The 13117-nt window shown below is 38.5% G+C and overlaps 1 protein-coding gene across 2 annotated transcripts in view; it reads left to right on the top strand.

The window, feature by feature from the left end:
* Window positions 1–13117, top strand: part of MORC3 (MORC family CW-type zinc finger 3) — a 71777-nt gene that overhangs the window by 45131 nt on the left and 13529 nt on the right. For both annotated transcript variants that reach the window (XM_061627698.1, XM_061627700.1), the window contains exons 8-13: window positions 3703–3822; window positions 5900–5997; window positions 9269–9370; window positions 9483–9605; window positions 9708–9776; window positions 11938–11980. In XM_061627698.1, the coding sequence (XP_061483682.1) occupies window positions 3703–3822; window positions 5900–5997; window positions 9269–9370; window positions 9483–9605; window positions 9708–9776; window positions 11938–11980 (555 nt within the window). The remainder of the gene's footprint in view (window positions 1–3702; window positions 3823–5899; window positions 5998–9268; window positions 9371–9482; window positions 9606–9707; window positions 9777–11937; window positions 11981–13117) is intronic.

The raw sequence follows: 13117 nt of genomic DNA, 5'->3' as shown, positions 1-13117 counted from the left end.
TTGAAGTCATGTGATTCACTTTTTCTACTCTAGTAACACTTTTAATATCAATATGGATACAGAAATAAGCTCAGGTGTTCCAGAACTATAGTGAAGGGTCCAAGCACCTAATCCATAGGAGAAAAAAATGATGTTTTAAATTAATGGGTCTTAAGCTTGTCACCATTTTTCAGATTGAGGCAATGTTATGCAAGCATAGTCTTGTGCTCCTAAATTTCATTTTACTTAATCTGGCTAAACATACTCTGGACCCAGAGAACTCCTATGTCTCTAAGTAGGTAGGTAGTGAATGAGAGAATTAGTCAACCCAATATTAGAAATTACTACTGTTCATAAAACAGAAAAAAATGAAAAACATTTCTCCTCAAGTCAAAATGCCCCTTATTAAAGGAGTGATAATTCATATTATACTTATTGCTATGTGCCTTCAAGTCAATTATGAATCAACCCTATGAATCAGTGACCTCCAATAGCATCTGTCATGAACCACCCTGTTCAGATCTTGTAAGCTCAGGTCTGTGGCTTCCTTTATGAAATCAATCCATCTCTTGTTTGGCCTCCCTCTTTTTCTACTCACTTCTGTTTTTCCCAGCATTATTGTCTTTTCTAGTGAATCATGTCTTCTCATGATGTGTCCAAAGTATGATAACCTCAGTTTCATCATTTTAGCTTCTACTGATACTTCTGGTTTAATTTGTTCTAACACCCAATTATTTATCTCTTTTGTAGACCATTGTATGCGCAAAGCTCTCCTCCAACACCACATTTCGAATGAGTTGATTTTTCTCTTACCCGCTTTTTTCACTGTCCAACTTTCACATCCATACAGAGAGATCGGGAATACCGTGGTCTGAATGATCCTGACTTTGGTGTTCAGTGATACATCTTTGCATTTGAGGACCTTTTCTAGTTCTCTCATAGCTGCCCTCCCCGCTCCTTCTTCTGATTCCTTGACTATGGGCTCCCTTTTGGTTAATGACTGTGCCGAGGTATTGATAAGCCTTGACAAGTTCAATGTCCACATAGTGAACTTTAAAGTTATATAAATCTTCTGTTGTCATTAATCTTCTTGACGTTTAGCTTTAGTCCTGCTTTTGAGTTTTCCTCTTTAACTTTCATCAGCAGTCGTTTCAAATCATTACTGGTTTCTGCTAGTAGTATGGTATCATCTGCATATCTTAAATTATTGATATTTCTCCCTCCAATTTTCACAGCTTCTTCATCTTGGTCCAATCCTGCTTTCCATATATGTTCTGCATATAGATTAAACAAATAGGGTGATAAAATACACCACTGTCTCACACCCTTTCTGACTGGGAACCAATCGGTTTCTCCATATTCTGTCCTTCCAGTAGCCTCTTGTCCAGAGTATTGGTTGTGCATCAGGACAATCAGATGCTGTGGTACCCCCATTTCCTTTAAAGCATTCCATAGTTTTTCTTGATGTACACAATGAAAGGCTTTGCTGTAATCTATAAAGCACAGGGTGATTTCCTTCTGAAATTCCTTGGTCCGTTCGATTATCCAGCGCATGTTTGCATCTGGTACCTCTTCCCTTTCTAAATCCATCTTGGACGTCAGGCATTTCTCGCTCCATATATGGTAAGAGCCTTTGTTGTAGAATCTTGAGCATTCCTTTACTTGCATGGGATATTAAGGCAATAGTTTGATAATTACTGCATTCCCTGGGATCCTCTTTCTTTGGAATGGGGATGTGTATTGAACACTTCCAGTCTGTGGGCCATTGTTTAGTTTGCTATATTTGTTGACAAACGTTTGTCAAACTTTGGACAGATTCAATCTCATTAGCTTATAGCAACTGTATTGATATGCCATCTGTTCCTGGTGATTTGTTTCTTCCAAGTATTTTAAGAGCAGCTTTCACCTCACATTCTAAAATTTCTGGTTCTTCATCATACGTTTCCTCCGTGAATGAATCTGTCACCCTGGCAACTCAAGAGTTCTTCAGTGCATTGCTTCCATCTTCCTTTTATTTCATCTCGGTCAGTCAGTGTGTTCCCCTGTTGATTATTCAAGATCCCTACTTGTGGTTTAAATTTCCCTTTCATTTCTCTAATCTTTTGAAATAGGGCTCTTGTTCTTCCTATTTTGTTGTCCTTTTTAATTTCTATACAATGACTATTGTAATAGTTCTCTTTGTCCCTACGTACTAGTCGCTGTATTGTTGCATTTAGGGTTCTGACCGTGTTTCTATCTCCTTTTGCTTTTGCTTTCCTTCTCTCTTTAACCATTTTAAAAGTTTCTTCAATCATCCATTGAGGTCTTTCTCTCTTTTTAACTAGAGGTTTTGTCTTTTTGCATTCTTCCTTGATAATGTCTCTGACTTCAGTCCATAGTTCTTCTGGTTCTCTCAACTAAATTTAAAGCCTCAAACCTGTTCCTTATTTGATCTTTATATTCTTCTGGGATGTTATTTAAATTGTATTTTGGCATTATGATTGCTTTGTTCTTCTTCTTTAGCTTTACTCTGATTTTTGATATTACCAGTTTGTGATCTGTACCACAGTCTGCTCCTGGTCTTGTTTTCACAGAAATTATGGAACTTCTCCATCTTCTGCTTCCAATTATACAATCAATTTGATTCCTGTATTGACCATTTGGTGATGTTCACGTGTACAGTTGTCTTTTTGGTTGCTCAAAAAATGTATTCACAAGAAACAAATGATTGGCTTCACAGAATTCAATAAGTCTTTCTCCTGCTTCATTTCTATCTCCTAAGCCCCATTTTCGCACAATTCCTAGTTCTTCTCTGTTCCCTGCTTTTGCATTCCAATTCCCCATGATTATCAGCACATCTTGTTATGGTGTGTGATCAATTTTTTCCTGTACTTCTGCGTAAAATCTCTCCAAGTCCTCTTCTTCTGCGTTTGCTGTGGGAGCATAGACTTGGATGATGGTTATGTTAATAGGTTTCCCGTTTAATCTCATGGATATAACTCGCTCAGACCTTGCATTGTAATTGCTTTTGCTACATCCCTTCTCACTATTAAAGCAACCCCATTTCTTCTTAATTTCGCATTTCCTGCATAAAATATTTTGTAGTTGCCTGTTTGAAAATGTCCCATTCCTATCTATTTTAATTCACTCACGCCAAGTATTGTAATGTTGATTTGTTCCATTTCTTGCTTGACAATTTGTAACTTTCCCTGGTTCATGCTTCTCACATTCCATGTTCTTATTGTGTGCATCGTATAACTCTAGACTCTCCTTTTGCATCTGTGCTCATCAGTCTCTGGGCTTCCTTTCAGCTTTGATCCAGCTGTGTCATTAATCACAGCACTACTTGTACTTTCCCTTTGTTCTTCCCCAGTAGCTCGTTGAGTGCCTTCTGGCCTTGGGGTCTCATCTTCCAGCACTATCTCGTGTTGCATTTTGGATACTCTTTTCATAGGGTTTTTGTGGTAAGAGGTATTCAGAGGTGGTTTACCATTGCTATTATATTAACTTAAATTTGTAGTGTAATTGGAAGTTCTGAGTGCTATTTGGGGTAATCATTGGGTTGGTTTGTTCTGAGAAAATCCTATTCATTTGCAAATACAGTATTTTGCATTTATATACTAATTCGTATGCACGGTTGCTCTTAGAATTATGGGATTTTCTGCGCAGAAAACTTTGTTTAGAATGAATATTCAGTGTGAAGAGAGCCATATTCAGATATTTTTCCTAACATACACAAATAAGCCCAAAACTGTAAGAATTACTTTTGGATTCAACTGCCGAAATAAAGATCACTATGGAATGATGATGTACCACAGAAACAGACTAATCAAAGCTTATGAAAGAGTAGGCTATCAGCAAAGGGTGAGAAAAGTTCATATAGCATTATTTCATCTTTGTACATTTTCACTGAAACCTGTTAACGAATATGACACATTATTTTAGTTCTGTTGATGTAAAATGCCTATATTGTGCCGTTTCAAAGCATGGTGATTTGAATTTAAATTAAGGAAATTTAAATCAGCAATTTAAATTTTCTGTTCAGATGTCCCATGTCCCTCCATTTCCTCACAAGTGAATAAAGGAGTCCCAGACCTCATAGTTGGAATATCTGATTTTCCCCAGACTAATTCAGTTCAGCTTTCTCTGTTGCATCAAGAGTAGATAAAGTTGCCAAGCAATCCCCTGACAGGAGATGCCTAGCTGTGCATTCTAAAATCCTTGCTTTCTTATCTTAAAATAACAAACCCATAAAGCTTCTTTATTGTAAGCAATAACTCTTTATAACAAAAACAATGCTCAACTCAAGGACACAAATTAAAGGAATAATTGGCAATTAAAATCTAACTAGCCAGAAAAGGTACATAATGACCTAATGGAAATCCAGATCTTGTGACTGCCTGCCAACTCTTAGTATGCTTGGAGACATTTCAAAGATCTGCATTTATACCAAAGTAAAGGATGTTTAGATTAAAGCATCTGTATGTATAACCTTGATATTAGAATTTCTACTTTTTTCATGTATACAGATATCCTGTGAAATTGATTATTTTGCTTTATCTTAAATACATACTTCCCTCTCACAATTGTGAACTAATTTTAGATATGTATCATAAAATTTTGCTCTTCAAATGAGAGATGGGGTATAGTGCTAACTTTTTGGTACTAAGTTATTCTTCTCTTTCTGAGAGACTCAAGTTTCCGCAGCCAGATAATTAACAATTTTGCCTCAACTATGCAGTTTAATAGGTTTGATTTATTTTTATTGCCTTGTTAGATATTTTCTAAATGTGATTGATTAAACTATATTTTCTCTTCTGTAATCCTCTACTACATTTGCTTAAGTAGAGAAGCATGTTAACTACAATTAAGAGATTGAGACTCTTCCCTGAACCCTAATTATTCTGTATGCTGATATGGAGGGGGAGTATATCCCCCTCAACTTGGCGGCTCTGTTGGGAATAATCTAAGGAGCTACTCTAAGCATTGAACCAAAGGTTTGATATATGAAAGGCACTCTTAAGGTTTTACCCTGAGCAGGGCAATATTAACCACAGTACCTTATTTTCTAAACAATGACACTTACTAATGGATTGATCTATTTAATCCAGCCACTAAAATATTTTTGACTAAACAGAGCAATTACACTATTGCTTTCTGTTTCACTTCTCCTTCTTTCTCTGTATTGCATAACACTTGCCTTGCCCCAGTCTCGCCCGTCCAAGAAACACAAAGAAGCTAACTGCCTAAAACTTTTGCTAACTACAGTCCTCACTTCCTTTGATCATGTGTTTCAAGACATAATAAGGGCCCATGACTTTCCAGAAGCAAGAGCTTGTAGGTGGTTACTGTGCAGAGTACTTTATTTTCATAAGATGAAAAAGAAATGTGCCCTGTTCGTTTAGAGAGCATAGATGTTCATAATTTGAGAATTGATGCGTTTAGGTAGATCCTCACTAGTACATAAGTTACTACACTCTGGAGCCAAAGGCCAGCTCCCGGGGCCTGTGATGACCTGCCAGTCTTTGGCCCTTGGTATCAAACCATAATAGCAATGTAGAAAATGACTAATTTGGCCATATTTGCAATGTTTGAAATACTTTTTCACATGTTTGTTTCCATAGAAAAGTTGCCTTTCAACTCAGTGCATTTGACAAAAGGCCATAGTTTCAGGGTTTGTTTCTTTAAAAAAAAGTGTAGATTTAACATGCTTTTATTCAGATAAATTTTAAGCTAGTTAAAGTGAAAATTCTAGCAGAGACTTGCTTATAAATGATAAACATTATTTTCAAAAAGTTGTTTAACCAAGCAATTATACTTTGAAAAATACCTCTTCTGACATCTTTTCAGACAGATCTGCTTTAATTTTGATAATTTGTGTTCCTGACAAAAATGTTGGTATATACACATTTGCATGTGTATATGCTTTTTTCTTTTGCAGGCAAACAACATGGGAGTAGGTGTGGTTGGAATTATTGAATGCAACTTCCTAAAGCCAACCCATAATAAACAGGATTTTGATTATACTAATGAATACAGGTAAGAACATAAGGAGAATCCTACTGAATCAGACCCATCTAGTCCAAACAGATGCCTCTGGAAAGTCCACAAACAGGATTTGAGTGCAATAGCACTCTTTCCACTTGTGATTCCCAGTAAATAGTATTCAGAGGCAATGTTCCTCTGATACTGCAGGTAGTACATAGCCATCATGGCTAGTAACCATTAATAGCCTATCCTCCATGAATTTCTCTAAATATCTTTTAAAGTTGTCTGAGTTAGTGGCTATCATTACATCTCCAGTTCAAATGTAACGCTAAACAAACCTTGGGCTATGAAGCTGGCTTTTTAAATTATTTAATTAATAAAAATATTTGCATACCACTATTTCGTTAAAAACATCAAAGAGATTTACAAAACATTAAAAACAACAGTAGAATAAAAACATTAAACATGCAATAAGAACCAAGGTCAACTGTTGCAACAATAGCATCTTAATTGCCTGCAAAAGACTGGCAAAACAAAGGTTTTCAGCAGGCATTTGAAAGTTAAAACAATAGGTGCCTGCTGAATCTCTGTTGGCACAGCATTCCAGGGAACTGGGCCAATAACACTGAAGGCTCGATTTCATGTCAATGTTAAATGAGTCTCACCAACTTAGGGAACAACCAAAGCCACTCCTACAGATGATCTCAGTGATCGAGGTGGGATATAAGGGTTCAGACAGTCCCCAAGATTCCTTGGACCTAAGTTGTTCAAGGCTTTGTAAATTAATACCTGTTGCCACACGTTGTCAGCCATGTGCTCCAATCAGCACTCTGGCCACCGCACTTTGCACCAGCTGGAGCTCCCGAACCAGGGCCAAGGGCAGCCCCACATAGAGCACATTGCAGTAATCCAGCCTTGAGGTTACCAACGCATGGACTGTCCAGAACAGCCATAGCTGACAAACCAGACAAAGCTGGTAAAAGGCACTCCTAGCTACAGACAGTTCTTGGGCCTCTTGTCAAAGATGAATCCAGGAGTACTCCTAGGCTACAAGACCTGGTCCTTCAGAGGGAGCGCAACCCCATCCAGAACAGGTAACTTGCCTATCTTCCACATATGGAAACCACCTACACAAAGAGCCTCTGCTTTCCCAGGATTCAAACACAGTTTATTGGCCCTCATTGTTAACTAACCAAGTAACAATCTCAGGTTCATATGTAATGATAAGCTATGCTAAATGGGCAAACTAAATTCTGCTGTCACTTAAGTCCTCATCCTGCCCATATGAGAGGAAGGGACAAACACGTGAGCCTGAGGCTTGTAGCAACCCCTTTCTGGTCATGCTACTGGAAAATAATGATTGGATAGTCATATCAAAGCATAGCGTGGAGATAACACTGTATGCGGGGAATACAGCTGACTTCAAATGATCATAAAAGCTAGACATCACGCCATTTAACCAAAATTTTCCAGTTTCATACTGAGCTTCAGGACCTGGAAATTTTTATGCTAAAATCAGTGAGCTTTACAGTGCTATCCTATGCATGTTAACTCAGAAGTAAGCTCCTTTGAGTTCACTAGTGCTTACTCCCAAGTAGATATAAGATTGTAGCTGTAACACATGCATAATGTGGTTAACTGTGAAATTAAGTATACTTCCCCAGAAAAAAGTTCTGTTGAAATCAATGAGGTTTCCTTCTGCTTAAAACTGATTAGGACAGGGGTATTCAATGCCTGCATCGCTATTTTGAAAATCATTTAAATAATTTAAATAGGCAATCTATTTGTCTGTTAATGGGGAAAAATATTAGACTTCATTTTAGTTTCAGACTGAGCTAGAATCCATTTCGCCAAGGCAGACAAGCCATGTAGGCAGTGAGCAACTGAAAATAGAATGTACTGTGATAAAACTAGATGGGGTGGAAAGCTGAAACAGTCAAAAGGATATTTGTTTGTAATGAAGTCAGATAAAGGGAAGGGTTGAAATGATCCACTAGATACAGCTGTCTGAAAGTCAGATAAAGGAGAAAGTTGAAACGGTCAACAAGATACATCTGTTTGGAAAAGAACCAATTGCTGAACTAGCATTGTTTGAAACTGCTGAGTCCGCCTTGCCATATCCTGTCATGCTTACGTGAACCTTGTTTGTTCAACCCTATTAATATAGCACTGTCCAGGAGGGGCAGAGAGCTTCACTTTTTTGGTGCCTGGCACTCTGTAGGTTCTCTCTTGCTGCAGCAAAAATAAACTCATTAACCTCAGTTTTGGAGTCGTCTGCAATTTTCCACAATGCTATACTTTCCATTCATCTCTTAGATTGGGCTTTGGTGTTAGGGTTGCAACAACACCAGAGATATATTCCCCAATCTATGGGGAACATAAGAAATTGACCTTTAGTGTAGTGGTACCTACCCTTTGGAATTCCCTCCCCTTAAATATTAGACAGGTGCCATCTCTGTTATCTTTTCGGCACTTACTGAAGACCTTCTTTCAACAAGCCTTTTAAGTAGAGACCTTATCCCAGACTGTGTCTGTGTTGGAATTGCTTTTAAAGAAGTTTTTATAGCTTTTTTAAAAAAAGATGTTTTGTTTTAATATATTTGAAACTCTGTTTTTATTATGCTTTAGAGCGTGTTTAGTGTTTTTGTTTGCTGCCCTGGGAACCTACTGGGAGGAAGCGTGGGATATAAATTTAATAAATAAATATCTGCTGCTGAAGCAGGAGCAGCCAGCATGGTTGGGCGATGCCACAGAGCTGCCCTCCCAATAGTGGTGTCACTACCACTTACCTGGACGGTGCTTGGGTAGGGCACTGATGAGGGCACTGTGCAGGCACAAGATCCCCACTACCATACAGATAAACAGCAGCAACTCCGCTGTCAGGAGTGCTTCACAATGCCGGCCGCTCCTGCTCTAGAGTCTCATTGGATCATACAGCTTGTCTATAGTTCAGCCATTAACTTTGTTGTTCTTAGCATTATTTACACAAATATATCCTAAAAAAGAGGAGCACTTGAAACACATTTTTTAAAGAAACAAGTTAATTTTTCCCTCGTCTATACCATAACTGCTAGACTTTGTCTAGAATCTGAACCAAATGCAGACTCCTGTTGTGTCCTGCGATGAGTTCATGGTTTGAAAGGAATAAATAGATTTTGCATTAGTAGATTTCTAGTATGTTTCCCTTAAATATATAAGTGATTTTTCTGCCTGTTGTTCCTTCCTGTTAGTACTTACTTTCTATGAAAACTGTTAAAATACATTTATATTATGTAGAATGTATTTTGATGAAACAGAACTTTGTATTTCTTGCTTGTTATAGACTTACAATACAAGCACTTGGTGATAAGCTTAATGATTACTGGAATGAGATGCAAGCAAAGAAAACAGATTCTCCTCTAGAAGTGCTAGTTGAAGATACCCAGTAAGTTTTTCTAAAAACAGCAAACCCAACCATATATCTGTGCTTGGATTAAATAATCCTAAAGTTAAAGCTGTGCTTGCTTAGTTTTTATGTCACTGTTGCTCTTTTATAGGAAGCGGCCTGATCAGACTTGGGTTCAATGTGATTCATGTCTGAAATGGAGGAAACTTCCAGATGGAATTCCCCACTTACCAGATAAATGGTATTGTTCATACAACCCTGATCCTCAGTTCAGGTAAAATAGGTGGAAAGTAAGGAATTCATATTTCTCAGATTGTGTATATGTTAGCTGAATCAAAATCAAGGATGACTTACTCCTTTTGCCCCCTAAAATTAGAAACTGCAATGTCCCTGAAGAACCTGAAGATGATGATTTAACACCATATGAGAAAACGTATAAGAAAAAGTGAGTATTAAATTAAAAAATAGGTAATTGAAATGTTGGGTACTTTCATGTATTCCAACAAACAATTTTGAGGGTAGCCACTAGAAGACAACTTCATTACAAAGGATGTTTAGTCTGTAGAGTTTTAGATGAGCAATATGGTTTCTTTTAGCATGCCAGTTATGGAATAGTTTGGAATGAGTTTTTTGTTTTTTGAAGTCCAAAAATCCTCAAATTAATTCACCAGACCAAAACATACCTTCATTTGACAATAGAAAATTGAACCTTGTCACTTTCACTAATGGTTGTTTGAAATATATAGTACCAAAATATTTCTGAATATTCCTAATCATAGTAAGCAGCTCTTGATACTGAGTCAAGGAAGTTGTGAATAAATGTGTCAATGAGAGAGGAGAAGCTATGTCTGTAGAACACTTTTTAAAATTGAAATGTGGTTAACATTAGTTGGCATTTCTTAGGCGTTTTCATCATATTTGCCTGGTTCACATACAATGTTGGCCATAGTATTTTTAGTATTTACATGCAGACATCTTGGACTCATGCACCCACCTCTCTAGAAGTATACGAAGAAGTGATAGGAAGCTTTCTCTTCCATTTTCAACTTACCACAACTTATCATTATGCTCACAACTATGGTAACTGTGGCTTAATGAAACAATCTAGGATCATAAACCACAATCTGGGGTTGGCTTGTTTCAATAAACCACTGTTAACACAAACTACATTTTGTCCAGGTTCAAACACAACAAGAAACTGTGGTGAAAGCTTCCAATCTCTTCTTCACAGTCATGCCAGATGAGGAGCAGTACACAAGCATGAGGATCATGCATATAATGCTAAGCTATGGTTTAGAACTATATGTGAACCACAGACACCGAGAACTGCTGTGTTTTACCTTTTTCATCGATTTTGCTTTGGAATTATTTTAAAAAGCAGCTATTCACAATTGTTGATTTGGCCTTTAGATATTATCTACATGTGAATTTTGAGTTGTTACAGATGTTACCCCGGTAGCACGCCATCAAGTGGGTTATAGCTCCCCCTAGCGTCCGAAGACAAGAATGTTGACGAGTCAGGACCTGAGCTGCTTCTTCCGGTCCACTCCAGTTCATTCCTGCCTTCGTACAAGGCTGTCAGATCTGTCCATTGTACTTTGTACAATATCCTGTGTGTGTTTATATAGTGGGCAGTGGAAACGATGCGATCCAGCTATACCTGGGAAATGCCAACCTGATGAATTAACTAGGAAAATGAACAGTAATTGTAGTGACACTTTCTCTCAGACTTCTATCTAGAAAGTATCACATCAGTTCGAGAACCACATTTTCTCATAGGCAACCTACCAGGGGCCACATGCCAGTGATGGGTTGGGGCCATGCAGAAGCAAAAAAGTGTGCAGAGCAGTGGATGTGACTTCTACCTTTATGCATGGGATACATTCCAGTCACACAAGTCAGAGGTTTCTGCACTTAGGTCCTTCCATCCAGACATGGAAGAGGCATTGTCCTGGTTCCAGAACATATTACAGCCTGGCAAAAGCACATTAGGAGGGTGCAGAGCAGGGCTAGCATGGCCTGGGGAGAGTCCCAAGGATCAAACAATCTAGTCTGGAGGGATGTGTTTCACCCTCGGGCCTGAGGTTCCACACCACTGCCATAGAGATGGAGGGTTGTATTCATCGTAGTGTTAAGCAGATCATCCCATTAGTGGAAGGATTTCTCCTTGTGCAACAGAACAATCTTCCCTGTCCTGCCCCTGCACCCCCTAAATCTGTTCTGGGGCTTGCCAGAGCAGGTTTGTGGATGGTATGGAGCAGAGGGGAGTAATCCCATTGCACTAGTGTTAGTCTTTGCGCTAGCACAACTTTTTAGTTGAATACTACCCAGATACATGTTTCTTTTAAGTAAGTCAGCAGATATAAATCAAGTGAAATCGCCAACATCTTTGTCCAAACTATAGATTTGAAGATACTACCAGTAGAGGGTAAATTGCCAAGCAGTTGTGTTTTATAGAAGCATAGTATGCTAGAGAAATTGTAGGAAACAGTGTTCAATAACAAATTAATGTTAATGTTACAAAGTGTGTGTGTGTGCGTGTACGTGCATATCTATCTATGCGCTTGTGTGCTGGGCACACGTAATACTTCTCCTTCTCAATGCAGAGACCGGGAGAAATTAAAGAAAAGACTGGAGCTTAGCCAACAGGTAGGTGACTGATCATCTGTGAAACGTTTGTTTGTTTATATGGTGTCATCAGTATACATGATGGATTACATAGTAACAATGGAAAGGCAAATTCCTGCCTCAAGGTGTTAACAATCTAAAATTCAGCACAGGAAAGTTAATAAAGAGAGGGAAGAAAAGAGGAAGTATGGGTAAATAGGAAGAACATGTGTTCAGTTTGGTTAGGCTTAGTTTAAGCAGAGAATAAGGACAAGGGATTGTGCCAAGTATTCGGGGAAACAGTGAGTTTTGAGATAATTTGAAGGAGGCATTCTGGGAGTGGATTTCACACATAGATGACAGCAAAGGAGAAAAGCCAGAGTTTTTTCAAGAGAGCAGGAAACCTTTGGAGAACAACGGGTGGTAAAGGCAGAGGAGTGAAGGCTATTAGGATGGAAAGAAAAGTGGGAACAAGGACCTGGAGCACTTTGAAGGTAAGATGATGAGTTCATGTTGGATCTAGGAGTGGCCAGGAAGCCAGTGTAGGCATTTAGAGGAGAGCTATCATGTAGTCTGAGAGAGGTAAATTATTTTGGCAGCAGAAATGAGGCATAACGAGAGAAGACAGTTGCAACAGTCAAGGCAGAGACAAGAGATGAACCATAGTTTTCACTGAGGAGGGTAGAGAGGAAAGGATCTCCGTATTCACAGCCTTGGTAGAGAAGTGACATGACTTGGTGACAGACTGAATATGGAGAGCAAAAAATATAAAGCCTAGGAGGTTCGTGCCTGAGTAACATGATGAGTGCTGATGCTATCAATGGATACAGAGAGTAGAGATAAAGGAAGGCTTGGGAGAAAAGATAAGAAACTTGCTGTTGGACATAATATGCTCAAAATGTTGTGTTTTAAGAGTGAGAGATTTGTCAGTGATTTTGATGTAAAACTTTCAGTGGAGCGGAGGAACCCAGAGGTCAAGAGAGAAGTTAAAGGACAGAAAGTTGAGACAATGGGAGCATGTGGCTGGTTCCTAGAATTTGGAGGCAAAAATAGAAAGGAAATTGGGTCATAATGACTCAATGCATTTTGATGAGATGGTGAAGAGGAAAGATAGTGGCATGGAAAATGTCAGCGAGTAGCCGAGAGGGTTCAGGATTCAAGAGGCATGTGCACTAAGTT

Source organism: Rhineura floridana, chromosome 5, assembly GCF_030035675.1.
Source record: "Rhineura floridana isolate rRhiFlo1 chromosome 5, rRhiFlo1.hap2, whole genome shotgun sequence".
NCBI classification, from domain to species: Eukaryota; Metazoa; Chordata; class Lepidosauria; order Squamata; family Rhineuridae; genus Rhineura; species Rhineura floridana.
The sequence above is the reverse complement of the archived record's forward strand: the minus strand, read 5'-3'. Positions and strand labels throughout refer to the sequence as shown.